This window comes from Fukomys damarensis, unplaced genomic scaffold (genome assembly GCF_012274545.1).
Source record: "Fukomys damarensis isolate Sample0158 unplaced genomic scaffold, DMR_v1.0_HiC HiC_scaffold_36, whole genome shotgun sequence".
Classification (NCBI taxonomy): domain Eukaryota; kingdom Metazoa; phylum Chordata; class Mammalia; order Rodentia; family Bathyergidae; genus Fukomys; species Fukomys damarensis.
Genome location: NW_022900948.1, coordinates 47226763 through 47249776, shown reverse-complemented (window position 1 = coordinate 47249776; position 23014 = coordinate 47226763). Strand labels below are relative to the sequence as shown.

General features: G+C 61.8%; 1 protein-coding gene and 1 long non-coding RNA gene across 3 annotated transcripts in view; both read left to right on the top strand.

Annotated features, from left to right (window-relative positions):
• Positions 1–21570, top strand: part of Col5a1 (collagen type V alpha 1 chain) — a 97828-nt gene extending 76258 nt beyond the window's left edge. Inside the window, exons 48-66 of one of the 2 annotated variants that reach the window (XM_033759283.1) lie at positions 46–153; positions 975–1028; positions 1461–1568; positions 1997–2050; positions 2330–2383; positions 3549–3602; positions 4132–4185; positions 4606–4713; positions 4797–4850; positions 4938–4991; positions 5490–5597; positions 6792–6845; positions 7265–7300; positions 8283–8336; positions 8965–9220; positions 9954–10066; positions 12500–12568; positions 15557–15790; positions 19437–21570. In XM_033759283.1, coding sequence (XP_033615174.1) covers positions 46–153; positions 975–1028; positions 1461–1568; positions 1997–2050; positions 2330–2383; positions 3549–3602; positions 4132–4185; positions 4606–4713; positions 4797–4850; positions 4938–4991; positions 5490–5597; positions 6792–6845; positions 7265–7300; positions 8283–8336; positions 8965–9220; positions 9954–10066; positions 12500–12568; positions 15557–15790; positions 19437–19583 — 1773 coding nt within the window. In that variant the 3' untranslated portion in view covers positions 19584–21570. Of the gene's footprint in view, positions 1–45; positions 154–974; positions 1029–1460; positions 1569–1996; positions 2051–2329; positions 2384–3548; positions 3603–4131; positions 4186–4605; positions 4714–4796; positions 4851–4937; positions 4992–5489; positions 5598–6791; positions 6846–7264; positions 7301–8282; positions 8337–8964; positions 9221–9953; positions 10067–12367; positions 12437–12499; positions 12569–15556; positions 15791–19436 lie in introns of both variants that reach the window. The other variant, XM_033759282.1, reaches the window with a different exon arrangement.
• A 774-nt stretch (positions 21571–22344) lies between these two features.
• LOC104851647 overlaps positions 22345–23014 on the top strand; it is a 6713-nt gene continuing 6043 nt past the window's right edge. Inside the window, exon 1 of the long non-coding RNA XR_777260.2 lies at positions 22345–22410. This is a non-coding gene — a long non-coding RNA (uncharacterized LOC104851647). The remainder of the gene's footprint in view (positions 22411–23014) is intronic.

The window sequence follows — 23014 nt, the reverse complement described above, 5'->3', positions numbered from 1 at the left end:
TCGGGGGATTTGCATCTCCTCTGGGCTCATGGCCTCTCCTCCTAGGGCCCGCCTGGTCCCCCTGGCCCCCGAGGACCTTCAGGAGCTCCAGGTGCTGATGGGCCTCAGGGTCCTCCGGGTGGAATCGGGAATCCGGGCGCAGTGGGCGAGAAGGTAGGCCTCCTCCGTGACAGCGCCGGCGTGTGGTGGCAGAGCACGTGTGTGCACCTGTGCCTGTGTGGGTGTGTGGACTTTACAAGGACAGATTTTGCCCATTGTGTTTGGCGACTGGGAAGTAGACCTTCCTGAGCTGAACCGGGCTCTCTGGCTGTCCATCCATGATGGCCCTTTAGCAGAACCCGACTCTGGGTGCTACCCCAGTGTCCCCACCATCTCGGGAGCAGCCAAGGGGCTGGGCCTGCAGTCTCTGCTCAAGCAGCCCCTGACTTTTCACGCCCCTGACTGTGCAGTCTTCGAGAACCTGGAGCTTGGGCCTGGAGGCAGCTGAGGGTGCATGGCGGGCCCGCACCCGTGTATGGATGTATGTGTGTGCACGTGTGTGTGCTCAGGGTGTGACATGGAGGCTTGAGTCCACACCAGTGCCCAGAGCACACACCCTGGAGGGAAGGAGGACATGGCCGGCCCGGGTTCCCTGAGTGTGCAGCTCTCTGGCGCTGACAGCCGCTTGATGCTTGGGTGGGGAGATGGAGAGGAGCCCCACCCGTGCCGACACCCACCGCCCTTCCCTGTCTGCGTCCCCAAGGGTGACGTGTGGCTCCCCTGCCTGTAATCTGTGCTCCTTTGCCAAGCCTGTCACTCCCCCACCTGTACCAGCCTTCCCATAGTGCCCCTCACAGCCCGACAGCCCTCCGGTGCCCCCCACATGCCCTCGCCCTGGGCCCTTCCTCACGGGCCTGCCCTGCAGGGATTTGGGCACTGCTGGCAGCTGCTCCAGCTGTCCAGGGACCCCTGGTGACACCCGCTTGTCTCCCCAGGGGGAGCCTGGTGAAGCTGGAGAGCCTGGCCTTCCGGGAGAAGGAGGTCCTCTGGTGAGTGTGTGGGCCCTGGGGGGCTGGGACCCAGCAGGACACAGACGTGGCTGGATCGCAGGGGCCCCGTCCCTCAGCACCCGCTTCTGTGAAATGGACATTGTTACCCCACGAGGCCAACAGAAGCCACAGAAGTGTGATCCAAGGGTGGGGCTGAGTGCGTGCACACCCAGGCCCTTTCCTGCTGCCCTACAAGCACAGCCTCACCGTGCAGGGCCCCAGGAAGCCAGGGGCTCCGGGCTGGAAGGCTGCACACGGGTGGCACCTGCAGGAAATGAGGGCGGTGGCCTCTCTGGCCCTCTGAGTCTCTGTGGACTCAACCAGTGCTGGGCAGGGCTGTCCATGGCACAGGGACCCTGGGAGGCCCCTTAGGCCAGGGCCTGGGCAAGTGTGTGGGGGCTTCGGGACCTGACCTTGCCTCTTCTCCTCCAGGGACCTAAAGGAGAAAGAGGAGAAAAGGGCGAGGCCGGTCCCTCGGGAGCTGCCGGACCCCCTGGACCCAAAGGCCCTCCCGGAGATGATGGCCCCAAGGGCAGCCCTGTGAGTAGCAGAGCCCCACTCCATGACTGTGCAGCCTGCTGGGTCCTAGGATCTTGGGGTTTGCATAACAACCTCAGACCAAGCTAGGGGCAGCGTGGAAGAGGCGGCGGGGAGGCGCTGTGAGACTCGAGGGCGGGGGGCAGGGGCCGGGTTGCCACACCTGTCTGGCCTGCCTGGCCTGCCTGGACTCTGCACCAGGGACTTCTTCGAGCTCCCATCTGGAAGCCTGGGCGCAGGCTGTGGCCACAGCTAGGGCTCCTGGGGTGAATGCACAGGCAGGAGAGGGCCTCCTGGGGGAGGGGCCTGGTATCGGGACCGTCCTAGTCCTGGGGCCAGGTGGTGGGCAGGTGTTGTCCCAGACAGTGCTGGGCTGAGCAGGGTGTGGTCACGCTGCTCAGGGCCCAGGCCTGTCCCTCTCTCCTCTCCAGGGCCCTGTGGGTTTTCCTGGTGATCCTGGCCCCCCTGGAGAGCCTGGCCCTACGGTAGGTGCTTAAGAGGGCTGCCTATCCCCCAGTCCCTGCAGCCCTCTGCCCCCGAAGCCCCTGCTCTCTGTTGCCAGCCCCGTCTTTTCCTCTCTCCCTGCTGATTTCTTCTGGATGCGTTCTTCCGGGCACCGCATTCCCCATTGTCTGCCCCGTGCGTGGGCCCAGTGCCTGCACTGGCCATGTTTATTTCCAGGAAGGATTGAGGGTGTGCTGGGGCTGGGGGTGAACTCGGGGTCCTGTCTGGGAGCAGGAAGGAACTGGCTTTGCTCCCCCCAGGGTCAGGACGGTCCCCCTGGTGACAAAGGAGATGACGGTGAACCTGGACAGACGGTGAGTCCCCATGTGAAGCACCTGTGCATCTTGGGGTTTTGCAGCTGGCTGGATTCACTTTGGAGAAACCCAAATCCCGTTCCCTTACTGTGGTGACTTCTTCCTGAGAAGGGCCTCGTGAATCCCCCGAGGTCTGGTGAGAACTGGACAGAAAGAAAAAAGAAGGCGTGTCTGGTGCTAGCAGTGACTTTGCATGTGGCTCTGGGGGTTTGCCCCAACCCCCAAAAGCTCTGAGTGTCAGGACTCGCCCACGTGTCTGCCTGGTGGGCCTCAGCCCTGCCCTGGGACGGAGGACATGGCACACCTTTCGCCTTCCACGCGACACAGGCATCAACCCACCCCACGGGGCCCCAGGGCAGTGCTCTGCTTGGAAGCAACCCCTGGTCTCAGGGTCTCCCTTTCTTGCACCCATGTTGCTGCTGGTTGACTGTCTTGGTCTTTTTTTCTGCTGCTATAACAAAAGGCCACAGCGGGGAGAAATTTTGGACAGCAGAAGTTTTCATGGCTCGGAGCCATGGAGGCCAGGAAGCCCAAGATTGAGGGGCTGTAGCATGGCAAAAGGCAAGGGTCGAGGGAGGAACTTGGGCCAAGTCCCCCTGCATCCCACTCCCCCCTTGATAATGGCCTTTGTCCCCCCAGGCAGAGCTTGTACATCCTGATTCCCCCTGAGAGCTCAGCCCCTCCTGCCCCATCACGGTTCTGTCAGATTCCGGCCTGCGTGGTGGGGGCACTCAGACCAAAGCAGGGATCCCAGGACACGCGGCCCCTGCCACTGACCAGAATGCACCTGGGTGCAGAGCGGGGGCTCAGGACACAGCTCTGGGGCCGGGGTCCCTGGTGGCCGTCCCTGGCCCCTCACCGCCTGGCCGGAGCCCTCAGCGTGGCACCAGATCCCACCTGTGCCACCGGTAATGCTGACAGTGGCTCCCTTGAGGGACCTGGTGGGTTGGGGCCAGTCACTGTGTGGGGCAGCAAGGCCCACGTGACAGGAAGTTCTCCAAACACAGCCACTCGCTAAGAGGCAGTCTAGGCTTCAGGACCTCATGCAGAACCAGCTGGGGCTCTCAGAGGCTGTGCGAGCCAGAGAACTGGGCTGCCCCCATGCAGCTTTAGTGAGTCTCCACCCTGCAGACCCATCACTAACTCCGTTCTTTTTCCATACCAGGGATCCCCCGGCCCCACTGGTGAGCCTGGTCCGTCCGGGCCCCCGGGAAAGCGGGTGAGTGGGCCCGAGAGCACCCCATGCACATAGCCCTGTGCCCTCCGCTGGCCCTGAGTGCCTCCCACGTAGGAAGGAAGAGATGCTGGGTTGGGCTGGGTGCTCCTGGCTTCCTACCTTGTCACCAGTCCTGGGCCTGAGGGCTCACACTGTGCGTAGATCCATCTCTGGAGGACACCTACAGAGCTAAGGGTGTCCCTTTCCTGGGCCAGACCCTCCCAAAAAGTTGGAATGCGGGTCAGGGAGCTTTTCGTCCTGAATCCTCCAGTCACTTGCTGGAGCTGCCCCAGTTGGGACACTTGGAGGCCAGCCTGAGGAAGGACCAGCACCCCAGCACTCGGGGCGGCCAGCGCATCTCCCGCACTGACCCGGGGCCTGGCCGGCAACCAGGGTTCTGGGACTCTGGGTGCGCCAAGGCCTTCGTCCAGGTTGGCCGCTTCCTGGAGGCCCCTTCTCTTTTCCCTCGGGACCCTGACCCTGTCCCCGCCCCTCCCTGGCCAACTCACCACCTGGTTCTCGTTTGTTCCAGGGCCCCCCAGGTCCTGTGGGCCCCGAAGGCAGACAGGGAGAGAAAGGAGCCAAGGTGAGGACTTCTCGACCAGGCCTTGGCCATGTGTGGACCTCAGGAGGGCTGGCATGACAGCGGGGATGCCCTGACCCTCGTGAGGGTGGCAGTGGGTGGTCTAGCAGATGGGGGTCCATCGTCACTGCGGGCGTGGCTGAGGGTGCAGGACTCAGACTCCCGAGACTTCTGTGAAAGGGAGGGGCAGAGGCCTTGGACCTCTAATGGGGTGGTGGCTGAGGGAGGACCGTGACCCGGGCAGTCAGCCAGGGGCCTGGCAGTGGTTGGCGGGACTGCAGGATAGGATGGGCACAGGGGGCCTTGGTGGGCGCAGGGTGCTAAGGAGGGCGGGAGCCCGGGAAGCCTGGCGTGGGGACGTCTCCAGGGCACTGGGGTTTCTGAGTGGGGGTCCTGCCTGAGTGTGTGGTCCTTTCTCTGCAGGGAGAGGCAGGCTTGGAAGGCCCTCCTGGGAAGACTGGCCCCATCGGCCCACAGGGGGCCCCCGGGAAGCCTGGGCCTGACGGCCTGCGCGGGATCCCCGGCCCTGTGGTGAGGGCCCAGGCAGGCCTGGGAGGGTGGAGGCTGGGAGCAGACGTGGGTGTGGGCTCACGCCGAGGGTCTTTGTGTTTCAGGGCGAGCAGGGTCTCCCCGGATCCCCAGGCCCGGATGGGCCACCCGGCCCCATGGTGAGTGGTGTCCCTGGTGCTTTGTGAGGGGCCGCGGCGCTGGGAACCCTGGGGCTCTGGCTCTGATCCCTCCACCTCCTCCTGCAGGGTCCCCCAGGACTTCCTGGCCTCAAAGGAGACTCTGGACCCAAAGGTGAAAAGGTGAGTGGGCCCACAGGGCTTTGTTCCAGGGAACTTGAGCTGTTGATCTGCAGCCCGAAGCGGTCACAGCACCCAGGAGACCTTCCAGCTGGGTCATGGGGTCCTTGCTCTGGACCAGAGCCATGTGTCCTCTGCGCCCTACCCTCCCACAGGGGGGTGCACCAGAGCTGCAGGCTGCACCAGAGCTCCCCAGAGGCAAAGCCCCACGCTTTACTAATTGGTGCTGATTTTTTCCCTGCTTCTATTGGTTTTTCGACAAACATCAGATGAGCTGGACAGCAGTGTCTGGAGGAGGCTGTGTGGTCTCGCTGCCCTCCGCTCTGGGACATCACAGCGCTGCCGGGCCCTGCAGGGAGGCTGGGCCCTCGGCGTTCCCTGGGGGTTCATGGGACAAGCACCCAGAGTGGGCGGTGGGGCACAGACAGGATGCACAAGTGCCAAGCATCAGCTCGCTGCAGCTCCTGCCTGGTGTCGCTCTCACGCCTGTCTTTCCCACAGGGTCATCCAGGCCTGATTGGACTCATCGGCCCACCTGGGGAACAGGGCGAAAAGGGCGACCGAGGTCTCCCCGGCCCCCAGGGCTCGTCTGGCCCGAAAGGAGAGCAGGTGCGTGAGCTGGCGCTGCCCCGGAAGCTTCTCCCTCTATAGCACCCAGGGGCAGATGGACTGCTGGGGATGTGGCTCACCCAAGCGCCCCTCTGCCCTTCGCCACCTGCCAGGGCCCATGCAGAGTCCGCACTTCCCTGGACCCCACTGAGGCTGGCTCTCCACGGTTGGCAGCCTCGTCCTGCAGCTGCTGCTAGGGCGAGGCGGAGGGGAGCCGGGTCCTGGAAGGGGTGACATGGCTGGAGGCACACAGGGTGCCCATCTCACTGCGGCAGTGCCCCCTTCTGAGCACCCTGGGCCCACAGATGAGGGGCTGGGGCAGAGCAGGCGGCCACAGGAGTCCTGGGACTCACAGTACAGAGTCTGTGGCCCTGATTGCACCCTTGGCCCAGATGGTTCTGTGCCTAGAGGCTCAGCAGTGACAAGAGTTAGACACCCAGGATCCTCACTGCTGAAAGAAAGCCCCTCCATTAGACCTATCCTCTCCACGTCCGGCTCCACTGTCATCCTGGCCACGGTGTTGGTAGACCACGTCTTCTCTAAGGCCAGACTGGAGGACCGTGGGATGTGGAAAGTGGACAGCGCCCTGTCCCTGTGCCTGTTCCTGAGTGAGGTTGAGCTTCCGGCTTTGGTGCCCTGGCTCTTAGCCTGACCCCCAGGGAGAAGTGTCTGGGGGTCCCAGGGTGCCAGAGGTCATCGCAAGCTGAGTCACTGCATCGGCCAGGCATGGGCTCCGTGGGGAGGGCCCGGGTTGGGGTGCCACTTGGAGGCTGCAGCACCAAGGACTTGCAGGGTGCTCTTAGAGGCTGGTTGGGACAGGGCAGCCTGGGCATTGGGAGCTTGTCCCTGGGGGAACAGCACAGGAAGGAGCAGACATGGGGCCCAAGCCAGAACAGGATGTTGGGGTGACCGTTCCTGTTCCCCAATAAGGTGTGGAGAAGGTCAACTTCAGTGTCCCCCGTCTGGGTTGCTGAAATGCTGCAGGCACCCAGGCATCAGGGTGGTGGACCTGGGGATGTTAGCCTGGTGGCCGATATTCAGGTCATCCAAGGCCCAGAGCGGAGAGGCTGCTGCTGAACCTGGAGGCCTTGGGGAGGGGACTGAGGGGACGTGGCTGGCCGGGCACAGGAGGGGGCACCTTCCCCTTCCTCCCTGCCCACGAGGCACTCACCTCTGCTTTCCGTTCCTTTGCAGGGTATCACTGGTCCTTCTGGCCCGATCGGGCCCCCGGGACCCCCTGGCCTGCCGGTGTGTATCTGGGAGGGGCCCTAGGAGGGTGGGATGGGGTGGCCATCTCCAGAATCGCACCTGGACATGAGACCAAGCAGGATGGTCCTGGGCGGGTTTTGGTTCCAGGTCACAGAAGGGAGGAAGTGGGTTGGGGGTTCTGGATGGGGTGGGGGAGGCTGGAGGGGCCGTGGGATGCCTGTGGGAGCGCATGAGCAAGGCCACATCCTCTGTACCCCAGACCGAGTCTCCCTCATGTTTCAGTGGACACCGTATTTCAAGGGCGTCCCCGATCCCCCGAGCCTCAACTCACCCCAACCCAGCTCTGCGTCCAGCCCCAGGCTCACGTGGCCCCTGTGGCCCGGGCTGCTGTCCCACTGTGTCGGGCTGGGGGAGCGGGCTGTAAAGGCCTGGCTGACACTGGTCTCCACTCCCCACAGGGTCCACCAGGGCCTAAAGGTGCTAAAGGCTCCTCGGTAAGTGACTCTGCCGGACGGGCAGGTGGGACGGCGTCCCCTGGGACAGGACACCCCCCACACACCCGAGTGGGGCATCCTGCCTGGCCCCTCCTGTCTCTCACGCATTATTGATGTTTTTTATTGCTCACTTCATATATTTTTTGAAAAACAAAAATTACGTCGTTCCACTTGCTCGTTTTAAAAATTATATCAGCTGTGCAGATTTACAGGGCCAAGCTTGATAATGTGATTCATGTCTACAGTGTGAAATGGTCAAGCCAGATAGTTAGCATTTCTATCTCCTTAAATGTTTTTTACCTCTTTGATTAACTGTGATAACTGTATGCATTTCTGGGGCACAGGGCAATATTTCGGTACCTGGATGCGGTGTCTTCTGACACATCCGGGCCACAGACGCTCCAATCTTGTTATCGCTACTGTGTGCCTGTCATTCAGAAGGCATGTGGTAGGGCTGTGAGCTGCAGTAGTCTTGGCCTGCTGCCCAGCGGCTCCGGGTGGTTCCTGCTGTCCGACTCCTCTTCCTTCTTTCTCCCCTGCTCAGCCTCCCGCACCTCCTGATGGGAGAGAGCAGGCCCTGTTTGTCTTTCTGTGCCTGACCCTCTCCACTCTTCACAGTGTCCTTCTGTCCCACCCAGTGCCACGCAAGTGACAGGTGTCATTCTGCTTTGTGTACTCAGTGTGTGTCAGGTATCGAAGGCCGTCTAGGCTGGGCACACGTCCCAGCCGCTGTGACAGCGGGAGTGGCTAACGGAGCTGAGCACTCTTTCGTGCCCCTGTTGCTCCCGTAGTGGGACGTGTGGACTGTGCTGCCTGCCCTGGAGGGCGCCACCCTCTCAGTGCCCCCAGCCCTTCAGGAGAGAAGAGGCCCTGCCTCAGCCATGCCCCTCGCCCGCAGGCTCCAGGACCATCCTGGAGCTCAGGGTCCACCTCTGGCCCCTCTGGCCCCCATGGTGACCAAGCGCGGCTTCTCTCTCCCCAGGGTCCCACCGGCCCGAAGGGCGAGGCGGGCCAGCCAGGACTCCCCGGCCCCCCCGTGAGTAGCCATGGAAGAGGGGGTGCTGGGAGAATCGAGGGGCATCTGTCTGGAGGGCCCGACCGGGAGAGGTGTCCCCAGACCTGTTCACACCGGCCTCACAGGCTGACCTGGCCCAGAAAGGGTGGTGGGAGGGAGAGAACGTGTGTGCATGTGTGCGTGAATGTCTTTGCTCGTCTGTTTCAGTGTGCATTTGTGTGTTCACACATGTGTGTACTCGTGTGCCTGTGGGTACATGCACGCGTGCAGTCATACGTGTACATGTGTGTGTGTACATGTGTGTGTGTATATGTTTGTAGGGGCTGGGGGACACTAGCTAAGGCCCCGGGTGTGGGATGAAGCTCGTGGTGAGCTGGGGTGCAGTGAGCGCCCTTCAGGAGCCCCCTGAGGTTGTTGCCCACTGGACCCCATCCTGTGGCAGCGGAGCCCCCCGGAAGTGAACCCCTGCATCTGCAGCATTTATGTGACCCCACTGCGTCCAGCCCCAGCTGAGTGGCAGAGTCCGGAAGGGCGCTCCGGTCACCCCCAAGGCCCGACCTCTGGGCCCGCTGAGGACAGAGTGACAGGCAAGGGTGAGGAGGGCCTCCGGTCCGGCCTGACCCACCCACCGCTGCCCTCCTGCTCCCAGGGCCCCCCAGGCGAGGTCATCCAGCCCCTGCCCATCCAGGCCTCGCGGATGCGGAGGAACATCGACGCCAGCCAGCTGCTGGACGATGGGGCGGGCGAGAGCTACATGGACTATGCGGACGGCATGGAGGAGATCTTCGGCTCGCTGAACTCGCTGAAGTTGGAGATCGAGCAGATGAAGCGGCCGTTGGGCACTCAGCAGAACCCGGCGCGCACCTGCAAGGACCTGCAGCTCTGCCACCCTGACTTCCCGGACGGTGAGGCGTGTGGAGCCCGCAAGTGCCTGCGGCCTGTTGGGCAGAGCCACCTCCCCACCTACACTGCCCAAGGGCTGTCTCCGTGGCCCGCGGAGGGGCGGTGATGTGGTCTGGGAAGGCCGGGGAAAGAGGCTGGGCTTTGTGGCCAAGCAGACCTGGTTTTGATCTCACCTTAGCTGTACCTTCCTGACCCGCTGTCCCTGATCTATAAGACGGGACAAGAACTTCTGTGAGTGAGAGGGCAGAGGCAAATGGGCAGGGGTTAAATGGCCTTGGCCTGGCGCTCGGCCAGCCGGGCACGGGTCGGTCAGGATCCACACTGGATTCTCCGAAGGCCGGGCTGCCGTACAGTGCCCCTCAGTCTGGTGTCTCAGTCACCACGCCAGGCACCTGTGGAACAAGATCACATTAGCTGCTCTTCCCCTGGGAGGTCCTGCCGAGCCCGGGGGATGTCAGGTTCTGGTAGACTCGGACCCCAGGTGCATGAGCTTCCGGTGTTCGTTCTGAGTGCTGTCTGCTTATCTGTCCCCACCCTGCCCCGGTTCCCAGGCCCCTACTCAGCTGCTTCCTGCAATGGCTGCGTTTATGGGTCAAGCGCAGGGAAGTGAGCCCTGGGAGGCCGGGCCGATGGCTTCCGGTCCCCGGCCACGTGCATGTAAATGCCGGACTGCAGTTCCCCGGCTCTGAGCCGCCCTGGGAGCAGCTCTCTGACTCCCCCGCCCCTGTGATGCAGGTGAATACTGGGTGGACCCCAACCAGGGCTGCTCCCGGGACTCCTTCAAAGTCTACTGCAACTTCACGGCCGGAGGGTCAACCTGTGTCTTCCCCGACAAGAAGTCCGAGGGGGTGAGTACCACCCCTCGAGGGGCTGGGCCAGGGCTCCGCGTTTGAGTGTACAGCTTTCATTAAGGCTCACAGCCAGGAGCCGTTTGTGTTTGCCCCAAGAGCCTTCTTCCCGAGACCTTATGTCGTTTATGAGATTGGCTAGGGCGCTGCTGGAGCTGGGCCTGGGCTGTGCAGGGACCAGGCAGCCGCTGGGTGTTGTCACCGTTGTCACCACCGCCCCTCTGAGTTCTTCTGCCCCTGGGGCCGCAGCCTCTCCCTGGAGAGCAGCTCGCCTCCTAGCCGGGCTGACCCAGAGCCATGGGAAGGATCAGAAAGTGACCCAAACGCATTTCCTGAAAGCTGCTGGGGCCTGAATTCTTGGTTCCCCTCATACCCTGGAGATTTGCTCCAGGCCCCCAGCCCAGCACATTGTTTTCAAGTCTGTTGAGTAAAGAATCTGGGGGCAAGGGGCTGGGCTCTGACTTGTAGGAATCTTGGGCAACGTCACCTAAAGAGTGGAGTGGTCTTCTCAGACCCCACTGCTCAGCTAGAGATCTGTGCTCATGTGGCTGGATGTGTGAGTGTGTGCGTGAGTGTGCATGTGGGTGTGCATGTGGCACGTGCATGCCAGGTCAGGGCGCGAGGACGAGATCTCTCTGTCGCTAACCGAGAAGGTGACGGAGATCCCAGTCGAAGCATGTAGACAGACGCCCCCCACAACACACCTCACCCGCAGCTGCTGGCTGTCATGGCCCTGGCTTCCAGGGGTCACACGGGCTCCTGTGGGTCCGGCTTCCGGCTGCAGTGTCCACATAGCCTGTCACCCAGGGAGTAGTTTCCTACCAGACAGGGAGCAGCCCTGCTCTCCCCCAGGCCCAGCCCCCTTAGCCCCTAAGTCAGGCTGTAAACTCCTTGGGTCAGGCAGCAGCAGGAGAGGACAGATTTGTGGGCTCCTGTCCCCGGATCCGTCCCCTGGCCAGCCTGACGGTTTCCGTCCTGATGAGCTCTCCAGAGAGTTCAAGTCCAAGGCCTCCATCCTCCTTTCCTTCCATCTCTCCGGAGGCCCAGAACAGAATTCAGCTAGCAAGGACATTTCTCCTCCATCTGGTCACTCCGTCCTCTGCAGGTGGCCTCCCGAAGGATGATTCTCAGGACAGAACCCCTAGTCCAGGGGTTTCCTGGGGAGCCACTGCTAGCATTCACAGCATCCCACCGGGGCTCTCACGTGGCCCCCCCAGCACACCCCAGCTCCTCGCTCTCTTCCATGTGTGTGGACCAGCAGGGCACCTGCAGGCTGGGCCAGGGCCTCAGCCCTGCTGCTCTCTGGTGGCGCTGGGCCTCCTGGGAGCTGGAGCGCGTTTGAAACAGACATCTGGGGCAAAACCAGCGTGTGCTGCACTCTGGCCCAGGGGACGTGACGTGACCCTGGGTGTGCACGGCGTGGCTTTGAAGATGGCGGATCTGGAGAAGGAGCGAGGGTGGGGGCTGTAGTGGGCATCGGGCTGGTGCCCCTTCCTCCGGCGGCCACCTCTCCTGGCTGTCCCTCACTTGCCCCACTCTGAGGAGACGGCCGGGCTCTGCAGATGGGGATTCGGGTCTCTGCCTGCTTCCAGGAGCCGTTGGGCCTGGCTCCCAAACAGAGGCTTCCCCCAGGCCAGGCAGGGCTCCAGAGCCTCCAGGCTGTCACCCCACACCTACAGTGCACAGGGAGGGCCATGGTCAGACATTTCCCTCTGTCCTCTGCTTCCCTGAGCCCATGCAGCTGGCTGGTCCTGAATGGAATAAGCCCCAGGAGGGACCCGGGCAGACAGAGGCTGTGACAGAGGGGTCAGCTTGGCCCTGTCATTCCAGCAGACTCTGCTTGTCCCAGCAGAGCAGCTGACAGCTCTAAAGACCCCCAGGCCATAGAACTCCGGATAAGGCCCTGCCACACACATGCACACCACACACACATGCACACACACACACACACACACACACACACACACCCCAGGTAGAGGCCACGGATGTGCACCATGCCCCCGGGGTGGAGATGGCAAGAGGTCCACACAGCCTGGCCCCGCAGTAATGATGGCTCTTAGCATTGTTGCTCCCCCCTGCGCCTGCCCTGGTTCTACAGGTGGCCTTGCTGTCACCCTGTCACCCGGCCTGGCTCCGGGAGGGCCCGGAACCATCGTCACCCTGTGGGACCCTTTGTCTCAGGGCGGAAGGTACCTTAGCAGGATGCAGGGACCAGGGCACCAGGGCGTCTCGGTGGAAGCCGGGAAGTAACCCTCTCCTTTTCTGTTTCTCTCCCTCCCACCGCGCCTATGCTGTGTGTAGGCCAGGATCACTTCTTGGCCCAAAGAAAACCCGGGTTCCTGGTTCAGTGAATTCAAGCGCGGTAAACTGGTAAGGTGGCCCCTCTGTCCCCTGCGGTTGTCACTTTAAAGGCACCCGTCTCCTATCTTGCAGAGTAAAATGGCCCGCTGGCCCAAAGAGCGGCCCTCTACCTGGTATAGTCAGTACAAGCGTGGCTCCCTGGTAAGTGGCCGCCCTGTGCTGCTCGCTACGGCTCGGCCTGGCTCTCAGCTCTGCATGGCCCACTTGCCACCGACACCGGGCCACGCCTGCTCTTGCCCCTTTGGCCACATCACTCCACCACACGTGACAGCAGGCCTCAGCCAGCCTGGTGCTTCTCCTGTGGCCCTGTGGCCACTCGCAGGCGTGGCAGCAGGAAGATGGTCCCTGAGACTTGGGGCAGCGGCAACAGGCCAGGGACGGCAGCCCAGCCAGCTGCAGGGGCACCGTAGTCAGGGGCATCAAGGGCAGGAGGCCATCAGGGGTGGCTGGTGGCAGGAGCAGGCGCTTGTCTTAAAGAACAAGAGTCGTCTAAGCGCCTACTGGGCATTCGCTCAGGTCCCCCCGGGCCAGGGCTGTGGCTGCCAACCAGCCGTGTGGTTCTCTGTCATCCTCCATGGCTGTGTAGACAGGACACAGCCCTCTGGCTGGTGCTGACCGGAGCCAGTCTGAGCCTCATCCTGCAAGGCCAGGGGCTGTGGCCACAATGCAGTTTACCTGCAGCGTGCAGCAATTCGGGCCTCTGGGATAAACAGTTCCAGGTCCCCTGCTGGGCTCGGCCCCGTCCCCTGTGCCTGTCCGAGAGGCCACTCCGAGGACATCAGCCCATGGTCATTTCCTCCAGCCCCGCCTCTCTGGCCGACGCAGAGGCCACCTCCCCCAAGGGTTCACAGCCATGGCTCCCAGCTGCCTTTGCCACCTGCCCCTGAAGTCCTCGTCCCTTCGGCTTGGGGCTCGCCCTCCTTGTGGGATGCTAATACCCTAGCTCCTGCCCTGGTGCTGACGGCCTGTGCTCGCCTCGGCCGTTTCTCCAGAGCTTCCCCGCTGTCCCTTCCTGTGGACGCAGGCGCCTGTCCCCTCTCCTCCCGCCCTTCCTCCCTTCCACCTGATGCTGTCTTCAGAGCAGACACTGGCACACAGAAGGGCTGCCGGGCCAGCTCTCGGGGGGAGGGTGGGCCCGTGGACAGGGCCTGTTAGGACAGGAGTTGGGGACATTGGGCCTAAGGGGTCCGGTAGGAAGGAGCCCCTGGCTGGAGGAGCCTCCGGTCAGGGAGGTGGCCAGCCTTGGCTGTCACCACCTACACTAGCCCTGCCTCCGTCCCGTCGTGTTGTCCTGGGCCACAGGGAGGCCTCCCAACCCCAGCCTGGTGTCCACTCTGAGGCAGTGAAGTGACACCAGCGTGTCCAGTTGTCAGCCTGCCTGGCCACCCCGCCTTGCTTGTCCTGTTTCCCAGACAGGTAACACAGGCAGAGGTGCAGGGTGGCCCAGGGCGGCCCCCTGATGTGGGGTCTGCTCCCCACTTGTGTCTGGCTCCGAATATCAGTGCATCGAGATGGAAGGTGGCCTCTGCCCCGGAGGACTCAGTCTTGGTCTGAGCTGGCTGCCAGAGCCAGGCCACACAGTGGTGCAGCAGAGGCCCCTTCCAGGGCTCCAGACCGGGGCACGAGCTGGCCTAGGTCCTTCTGTGTGCAGCCCCTCCCCGCATGCCTCCTCTTGAGTCAGTCACAGTTACCCAGGAGCGCCGATGGCCCAGATACTGGTTGGTACTCGGTTTTTGTCCGCAGGTCTGACGCTGCGGTCCACCGTCACTGTCCGTGAGGGTGTGGGGTTTGCTTGTACCTTGGGGACCCAGCGTGTCCCGCTGCACTGGTGTCGAGAAGTGGGGTCCCCTCCGTGCCTTGTGATTTTGCTGACTGGGCAGGCCCCGCCTTTCACACCCACCCCATGCCAGCACTGGTCCCGGGAGCCCCTGTACGTCCCAAACCCCCTTCAGGGGGTGCAGAAATTAAGGCCCACCTCCCAGGGTGCCCTGTGCCAGCCTGGCCTGGCAGAGCAGAGCAGCCCGGTGTTGGGGACCCAGCCCGTGGCACCTTGTCCTTCCCCGTGCCGCCACTGGGCTTGTGGCAGATGGGGCCCCCCAGCAAGGGTCACAGAGCCAGAACCGGACTACCTGTGCGGCACGGGGGTCTGCAGGTGCTCAGCTGCTTGCACCCACCTGGGGAGGGGAGGGGCGGCCGTGCTGGGTGCCATCCTGGAGCGCCCTGTGCCTCCAGCGGGGATCCCCAGCCATCCACATAGCCCCGACCCTGTGCTGTCTTCCTGCCTGTCACCCCCGGGGTCCCAACTCACTCCCCATGGCTGGCTGGGCCTCACAGAGCTTTCCATGTCCACCAAGCACCTTCCGTGGCTGGCGTCGGGCATACGTGCCCCCTTGCCCTCATTGTGCTCAGGGTTGAGGAGGGGTGGCACACAAGGCAGGAGACAGCCCAGATGAGGACCAGTGCTGGTGTGGAGGGACGCAAGAAGGCTCAGGGTGCTACAGAGGAGGGCGCCTTCTTAGTGTCTCCTTAGCAGCGTCCTCGCCAGGAGCAGGGCCTGGCACGGGGTGGCATCCGTGGGCAGCACTGCTGCAGAGTAGGGAGCATCTGGGCCCAGAGAGAGAAGCCCACGAAGGCTCGGGGGCCACAGGAGAAGGCGGGGCTATTGGGGCAGGGAGGGGCGTGGACGCCTGGAGGCCCCAGAGAGCTTCCTCCTGCCTCTTCCCCTCTGGGTTCCCCGTGGGGAGCCCAGTGTCACTCCCAGCTGGGTGCTGGCACCCAGAGCCAGGGATGGAGGGCAGAGCCCCATGAAGCCTGTCTCCATGCGATGTGTGTTTCCGAGAACAGTGCCCAGTGCATCCTACATGTTCCGAGCATTCAGACCTGGTGGGGGGCAGGGGGCCAGGGGGCTCCTCTGACGCTGGCAGGTGCCGGCTGGCAGAAAGGGAGGAGGAGCACCGGGAACACCGGGTGGCTCAGGGCCAGGTGGCCCCGGGCCTCTACACTCTGAGGCTGTGATCTATGCATCCAGTGGCCTTTCATCAGCTGCCTTGGGCTGGGAGGGTATTCTCGGAGGAGGGGAGGGCCAGGCTGTGTCCCGCCCTGCTGAGCCCACCCTCGTCCTGCCCGCAGCTCTCCTACGTGGACGCAGAGGGCAACCCCGTGGGCGTGGTGCAGATGACCTTCCTGAGGCTGCTCAGTGCCTCCGCTCACCAGAACATCACCTACCACTGCTACCAGTCAGTGGCCTGGCAGGATGCCGCCACGGGCAGCTATGACAAGGCCATGCGCTTCCTGGGCTCCAATGACGAGGAGATGTCTTATGACAACAACCCCTACATCCGCGCCCTGACAGACGGCTGCGCGGTGAGCGTCCACCTGGGGCCGCCCCTCACTTCCGGATCTTTAGGGCCTCTGTACTGTCACCTCCCATGGACACATGCGTCCTTCTCCCAGCCTGGTCACCGAGGTCTGGGTGTGTCCTGGTGTTCTGGAGATGTTAGAATGTGACTGTCACCAGCGTCCAGGCCTGTGGAAGTTGTTGGACATGTGCTCCTGTGTGGCCTCTTAGCGGCTGGAGGGTGGCGTCACAAGAAGCCCCGCTGAGCCCCATACTGGTACCCCCGACGTGGGGCCCCATTCTCTTCTGCCCTGAGAGAATCTGCCTCAGACCCTGCCCCATGCCTAGCGTCCAGCCTTCTGGGTCAGTGGACCCCGTGCTCTCGGCCTCGGGCATCACTTGGGCACTGTCCCCTGTCCCCTTGTGGCTCCTGCTGCTTGCCGGTGTCCCCACCACTATGGATGGCCCCTGGCGTAGCTAGGCTGTCTCGGTGTGTGCTGGTCCAGAACCGCCCCCATCACGCAGACCCCTCCCCGCCCGCCCAGGTCCTTCGAGCTCTTGGGAAGCAGAGGTCAGGCGCATGCAAACTGGGTGCTAGACAGGGGCAGGAGTGGTGGCTCCCTCCCGTTTTTACTTCTGGGAAGAAAAGTTCCACCGCAGAGAGGGTGGGGAGGGAAGGACTCGGGAGAACAGCCCTGCTGGAGAAGCTTGGTTCCCAGGAAGCTGGCGAACATCGGTGGAAAGGGCAGACGGGGGCGGGGGGCACAGGGAGGTGGGGCCGAGTGACACGGGTCAGCGAGCAGCAGCGCCGCCTGGGCCTGCAGTGCCACCGGCCCTGAGCCCCTAGGTGTCCCGCCTCTCTTGGGGAGGTCACGGCCTTCCTGTTTTGTTGCTCAAAGGCCAACACCGGGAGCCTGCTTGATTCATTTCGCAGTAACAGCTCCAGAAATTGGAGTTGTGAGGCTGGACTCCTTTGACTGCCAGCCTGAGTGACAGGGCTGCTGAACGGCCGGCCCTGTAGGGGCACAAATCACAGGCAAGAGGGCGAGGTGGCCTGCCACATAAATCCCACTGTTTGCACAGTGTTGTGCCCCCCCAGGGGGCCGTGCGAGCCTTAATGGTTATTTATGCTTCGGGAATAACGGGGTAACGAAGCTGCAGGCTGAGGCCTGCTGCAGATAGGCTCCTTTCCGAGTGCTCCGATAATTGGAGCAGAGGGGCCCCATAAATCCAGCACCATTACCTGCTGGCTCAGCAGAGGCTGCCTGGCCTGGGGCAGGGGAGAGGCCACTGCTGCAGCCACGAAGGCCTCGGGGCTCCCACCCCAGGTTGGAGATCGGGCCAGGCTACCTGTCACTGAGAACACTCGGCTCCCTGAGACCCCACTACAGTCCAGCCCGGTGAGGGCCAGGCAGTGGTGGCGTCTGATAGCCTGGTAGGATCAGGTGAGGGAGCAGAGCCCAAGGGGGCGGTGCTTGTACGGCAGAGTGGTGTCTGCCTCTTCCTCACTGGCTTTCCCGTGGCTGGGGGTCCTTGGAGGGTGCTGTGTGCAGCTGCAGGCGTGGGCCAGTCGGTCTCTGCTTCCCTCTCCTGGGTGGAGTGCCGTGGCTATCACTGGGGGTAGACCCAAGGACTAGAGGGGGCCCCCGAGGCTCTGCGTGCCCTGCCCAGGATGCTTAGCATTTGTGCCATGGGGGTGCTGGGCCACCTGCCAGCGAGGTCCTTCCGACAGCTTCTCAGCTTTCTTACCGCTAATAGCAGCATGGCCCTAGATGTCTGGATTTTAAAAGTGCAGGCTCTGAATCCCACCCTAGAACTTGGGAGGCAAGTCCCCGGGGCAGGTGGGGGCTCCCATTCTCTGAGTCCTCACCCCGCTTTGTACCCTCTGCTCCAGGCCCGGCTGTAGTGTGCGGGGAGCTCTTACCGGGTGGGCTTTGGGAAGGTTGGGGTGGGAGCGTGTGAAGGAGAGAGGGCTGGACACACTCCCACAGCAGATGCCAGGAGGGCCCATTGTGGCTCTGCGTCCTCACCCCTCTTCTGTGAACTTCTCTACGTCCTCTGGGGAAAAAAGAGGCACAGGAAGTGTATTTATTATCTGTTGTTGGTAACAAAGTAACCCAAACTTCAGCGGCTTAGGAGAAGCAGGACTAGGCTACCACCCCAGTTTGAGGGTCAGGGATTTGGGTGCATCAGGGCTGGGCAGTCCTGGCTCAGGGCCTCTGTGGTCCTCTTAGGCTCCATGAGAAGTGTCCATGGCCCGGGCAGCTGGCAGACCGTGGGCACTCACTGTGCGCGGCTCCACAGGTGGGCAGTGGGAGGGCAGGCACCAGCAGGGTCGGGTCCTGATGACGGCCTCTTCCGGGTCGCAGGCAGCTGTCTAGTCCTGCGTCTGCAAGTGGCACAGAGAGGGCAACGGACCTTGCTACGGCCACTCTGTGAGGGCAGTCTGCTCCTGGGGGCTGCACCCTCTAATCTGATTGCCTCCTACCGTCCATCACTGGTGGGTCCCGTCAGGGTTCCAGTGTGCATTTGGGAACACACTCAGTCCTCTGCACGGGGGACAGGCCCTGAGGACTGTGTCCCCTCCCGGCCCGGGACTGACCAAGGCAGAGTCAGGACTGGCCTCACAGTCCTGTGGGGCCCTTGCCAGCTGCATCCCAGCCACAGTGCCCATTGGAGGGAACCCTGGAGGACACCTGCAGGGACGGGGTGCCGGAGGGAGACCCTACTCACACCCGGCTCAGAGCGAATCTGGTTCCGGTCTAGGACATGTGGTCTGTGGGTGTCCCAAGGGAAAGTTGTGGATTTTGGGGGCCCTTTTCCCGGAGAAGTTGACTGGGCGGCACGGGCAGGTCAGCCTTGTTGCTGTGTCCCAAACACTTGGAGCTGACTTGGGTTGCTTTGGGGACCAGAGCAATGGTGCACCTTCCTCCCTGGGTCTGGGACATGGGACCAAGAGGAAGAGCCTCTCCGGAAGTCTGCTCACCCTACTGGGGGCTGCATCCTGCTTCCCAGGACCATGCCGGCCTCATTAAGGGGTCTGCGTCAACCACCTTGTCATTCCCCACTTTGGAACGAGGAGCCCCTCGTGTTGATCCTGGTTCTGTAGCTGCCCTGACAGGGCTGGTCTCTAAGGCACTTTCCCATCTCTGGGACAGAATACTGACACCCCCGGCTTTAGTGAGAGGTTCCTTTTGGGTTATGTTTTAGAAGTCTCCATCCTTGCCTGGCTGGCGGCAAGGCAGAAGGGCTTGGGAAAGGAAAGGGGCTCAGGGCATGGCGAACAGGAAGCAGAGAGGAAAGGGAAGAGCCAGGGAAGGAGCTGAACCATCTCAGGCCCCGCCTCCTAACAAGCCAGCCATAGCACTCCCACCCATAGAGTCACCTTCCAGAAACCCCGCCTATAATCCCACGAGGCTCTTGGGAGATGTCTGCGTATAAACCATGTCAGCTGCCCTGGGCCCAGTAGCTTGGGGGTGTCCACAGGGCCGGGAGGGAGGGACCCTTCTGAGGCCTGTTTCCACGCCCCACCCGGACTGTGCGGGCAGCTTCGGATGTCCATGGGGGTGAAGCAGGTGATGTGGGTGGGCAGGGACAGGAGGCTGTGATGGTGGCTGGCTACCCCCAGGACGCCCTGGATCCTAACCACCTCCGCCTGTCTCCCCCTTCCAGGCCAGGAAAGGCTACCAGAAGACGGTGCTGGAGATAGACACCCCCAAAGTGGAGCAGGTGCCCATCGTGGACATCATGTTCAACGACTTCGGCGACGCGGCACAGAAATTCGGATTTGAAGTGGGGCAGGCTTGCTTCATGGGCTAGGAGCCGCCGCAGCACCCTGGTCTCCCGAGCAACCTCATGACCTCAGCACGCCCTTTGTGAGTGTCGTACAAGCGCTGTCACGCTGGGGACGGCAGTTTCTCGAGCCCCTCCCACATGACTTTATCTGCGCCCTGCACCCCGAGGTGCCCGACCGACCCTGCGCTCTGGAAAGAAGCCTGGGAGCGAGCCAACCCCCCTGGAGCCGAATCACATGACCTAGCGGGCCACACCCACATTGCGTCTACACCACACACCACAGGGAGGAAGCCAGCTGCTGCCCTGGCCCCTCGCTCGCCGGATCCGCTGCCGGACCGCATGGTGGACAGTGGGCGGGGGTGGGGGTGGGGTGGCAGTATTTGGGTATCACTTCTTTTTAATTCAACTTGAAGATGTGTATTTCCCCTGACCTTCAGAAAATGTGCCAAGGCCAGCCTTGTAAAGGTCGCCAAAGCCTGTTTTTAACCACCCTCCACACGATCCATGTAGAGGCCAAATGTCATTCTGCGTGTGCCTTTCCGATGGATTAAAGGTGCTTATGTTTTGTAAGTTTTAAGTAAATATTTGTATTGTATTGTTATAAATGTTAAGTGTGCCTGACTTTCAATCGTGCGTGGAAACCCAGCCTCAGGACCCCGCAGGGAGGACGGCTGGATGTGGTAACAGCGTCCACTCTGGGTGGACCCCATTCTCTAGAAGCAGGATGCCCCACCCTGCCCCACCCTGACAAGAATATGCAACAAGTTGGAAATTTTCCCAGGTCCACAAGAAGCCATGCTGCCCAATAAAAGCAAGGCCAGACCCCTTTTCCAGGCCAGTTTTTTTTTTTCCAATCTGGACTTTAATTTTTTTTTTCCTATGGGGAGGAATCCGATACTCTGCTCTCTGTATGTGCACTTAGACTAAGATGCAGGCTTCGGTGCATTTTGCTTGCTTCCTTTTTCCATTTTCCTTTCTGCAGAGCCCAGGCCCGGAACCACATGTTGTGTAGATGATAATTAAGTGAAACTTGGTGCTGATTTTTTACACTTCTCTTGTGGTGCTATGTCTGAAGATCTCATAGAAGGCAACATGGGATTGACTGGCCCTGCTCCTCCTCCGGGCCTCCTTCCCCTGGGTGCCAACTGGGAGCCGAGTCTTTGCCAAGGACCTCGTAAGAGCTGCCACCTCCCCTCCCAGCGGGCGTGGAGCCTCCCGGTGCTCGTTCTTGGCTGCGGGGAATCTGCCCCCGAGTCCCGTCACCCGGCTCTGCGGACTTGATCTGAACACACACACACGTGCAAAGGACCGACTGCGTCCTGCGTGGTGTGACCGTCGCAGAGTGTGTTCGTGGTACAGATTTCTGTCTTGCAGACACTGAGCTGAAACCATGCCGTGCCCCACATGCCTTGTGCGCAGGTGGAGAAATGTGCAATGAACTCTGGGAGATGCAGAAGCAATTGGGTTTGTGCCTGCGGGTGTCCAGGACGCGGGCGTTGGCTGCTCTGGAGCTCAGACTGCTGCAGTTCCCACTGGGCCTCGCGTGGATGGTGGACCCAGGCCGGCCAGCAGCCCCTGTACTGTGAAATGTGCCCTCCTACCAGGCCCCTGCCTCCACCGTGGGGAGCGGGCGGAGCCCCGTGGGACGCACTTGCAGCGCCCCGGGAATAACACCACCACCAAGGCTGACTCCCCACATCTCCCCAGAAAACAAGTCGCACTCTTGCCAAAGAAAAGCCTGGCTCAGGGACTCTCGAGGCCAGGATGCCCGCAGGCACCGTGACCGCTGTGTGCCTCTTCTTGCGCGAAATGCTGGACGGGAGAACGGTCCTGCGAGGCCCTGTGGACTCGGCCTAGGTCATGTGATTCTGTTTCCCCTCCCCCACCAGATTCATCCTCCCATTTGTCACCCTCTGTGGGTCCCCTCAAAGTCGTACCAAGTCCGAAATGTGTCCTGTTCTCCCCCAGACCACTTTAGCTGCGGTATATTGCAATAAAATCACTTCTTGTATCTGCACGTACTCTTCCAGTGTCATTTTTTTTCTCCCCATGTATATAATTGGACAAATGTTGATGAAAAGATAAAAAGCAGTAAACAGAAAACCTATGATAAAGATTCCAGAACACCAGGCCCTCTGAAATTCAGTGCCACCTTTGGTGAAATTCAGTGCACCTTTTTAAGACACATTGCTGTGTCTTAAACGTCCGCAGGCGTGCTGCACACTTAAGTGTCACACCCACGAAAGGGGTGTCGTAAAGTGTTTTGTTCCTGTGTAACAGAGGCTGTTTTTAGCCTTTTTTCAGTATACCAAGTTCACCGTTTCCACTGAACACGGACGTCTGCTTCAGCGTGACCTGGCCCCTCCACTGCATGTGACCCACGTGTGACTGCACTGTCCCCAGACACTGGCAGCGCTTGAGTCACAGCACTGGCCCCAGTGCTGCCCACCAGCTGCCGCTGCGAGGGGCTTGGCTGTGGACAGCTGTCCCCATAGGGAGGCGAGGACGTGGCGGGGGCCAGCTTGAGGGGTAGCTGAGCTGAATGTCACCAGCTCTTAGATTTCAGACCCTGACATGCTGGGCTCACTTCCCACCCTGGTGACCCCGAGTGACATCCTTCCTGTAGGGCAGGGTCCGACACCTGGGTTGTGGCCTGCAGGGATGTGGGGGCGTGGCTCCTCTCAGCCAATGAGCTTGTGCACCGGTGACGTGCGCCTCTTCCTGTCTAGCCTGGCTCCATCCTGGTCTCCATTTGATCATTAGCTGCTGCTGCTGCTGCTGAGATGCTGTCGCCGCTGTTCTGAGTCCGTGGGCCACCTCCCGTGCTGCCTCTGCAAAGTGATTCTCTCAGGTCAGGCCTCAGCAAGGGTGTTCAGAAGCAGGTAACCAAGGAGTGTGGCCGCCATGCCTCTCCTTGACAGTCTCCTGGGCTGGGAGTTACTGGCTCATCTGCCCCCAGGCTGGTGGGGTTGGAAAGTGAGTGTCAGGCTGTCCCTGCGGTGTTGGAGGGGACGCCCCCTTTCCAGAGCCAAGTCCCTTATAACTCAGGGCTTGCCCCAAAGATCCGGTGGGACCCAGGAGCACACACTTCTGGCTGCCGGTCGCCATGGGCCCCACTTTGAGAGGCACTGGTCTGAGCTGCCTGCAGGACCGACTCTGTTCAAACAGAATACATTTCCCTAAATCATGCTGCAGGTCACTGTAGATTAGGGGGGGCTCCGCCCAGAACCTGCTGGCTGTACCGCTGCTCCAGGGAACGTGGCTGGGGGCACCTGCTTGGTGCCACGCTGATGGGGTGGGAAGGATTTGGGGCCTCTCTCGGGCCCAGGCTCTGTCTTGTGCCTCAGCCAGGAAACCATCACTTTCCAGCTGTGTCCCAGCAGTAAATACTTCCGCAAAAGCCACATGCCCATCCCACACAAGAGCATCTGGCTTTTTTTTTTTTTTTTTTTTTT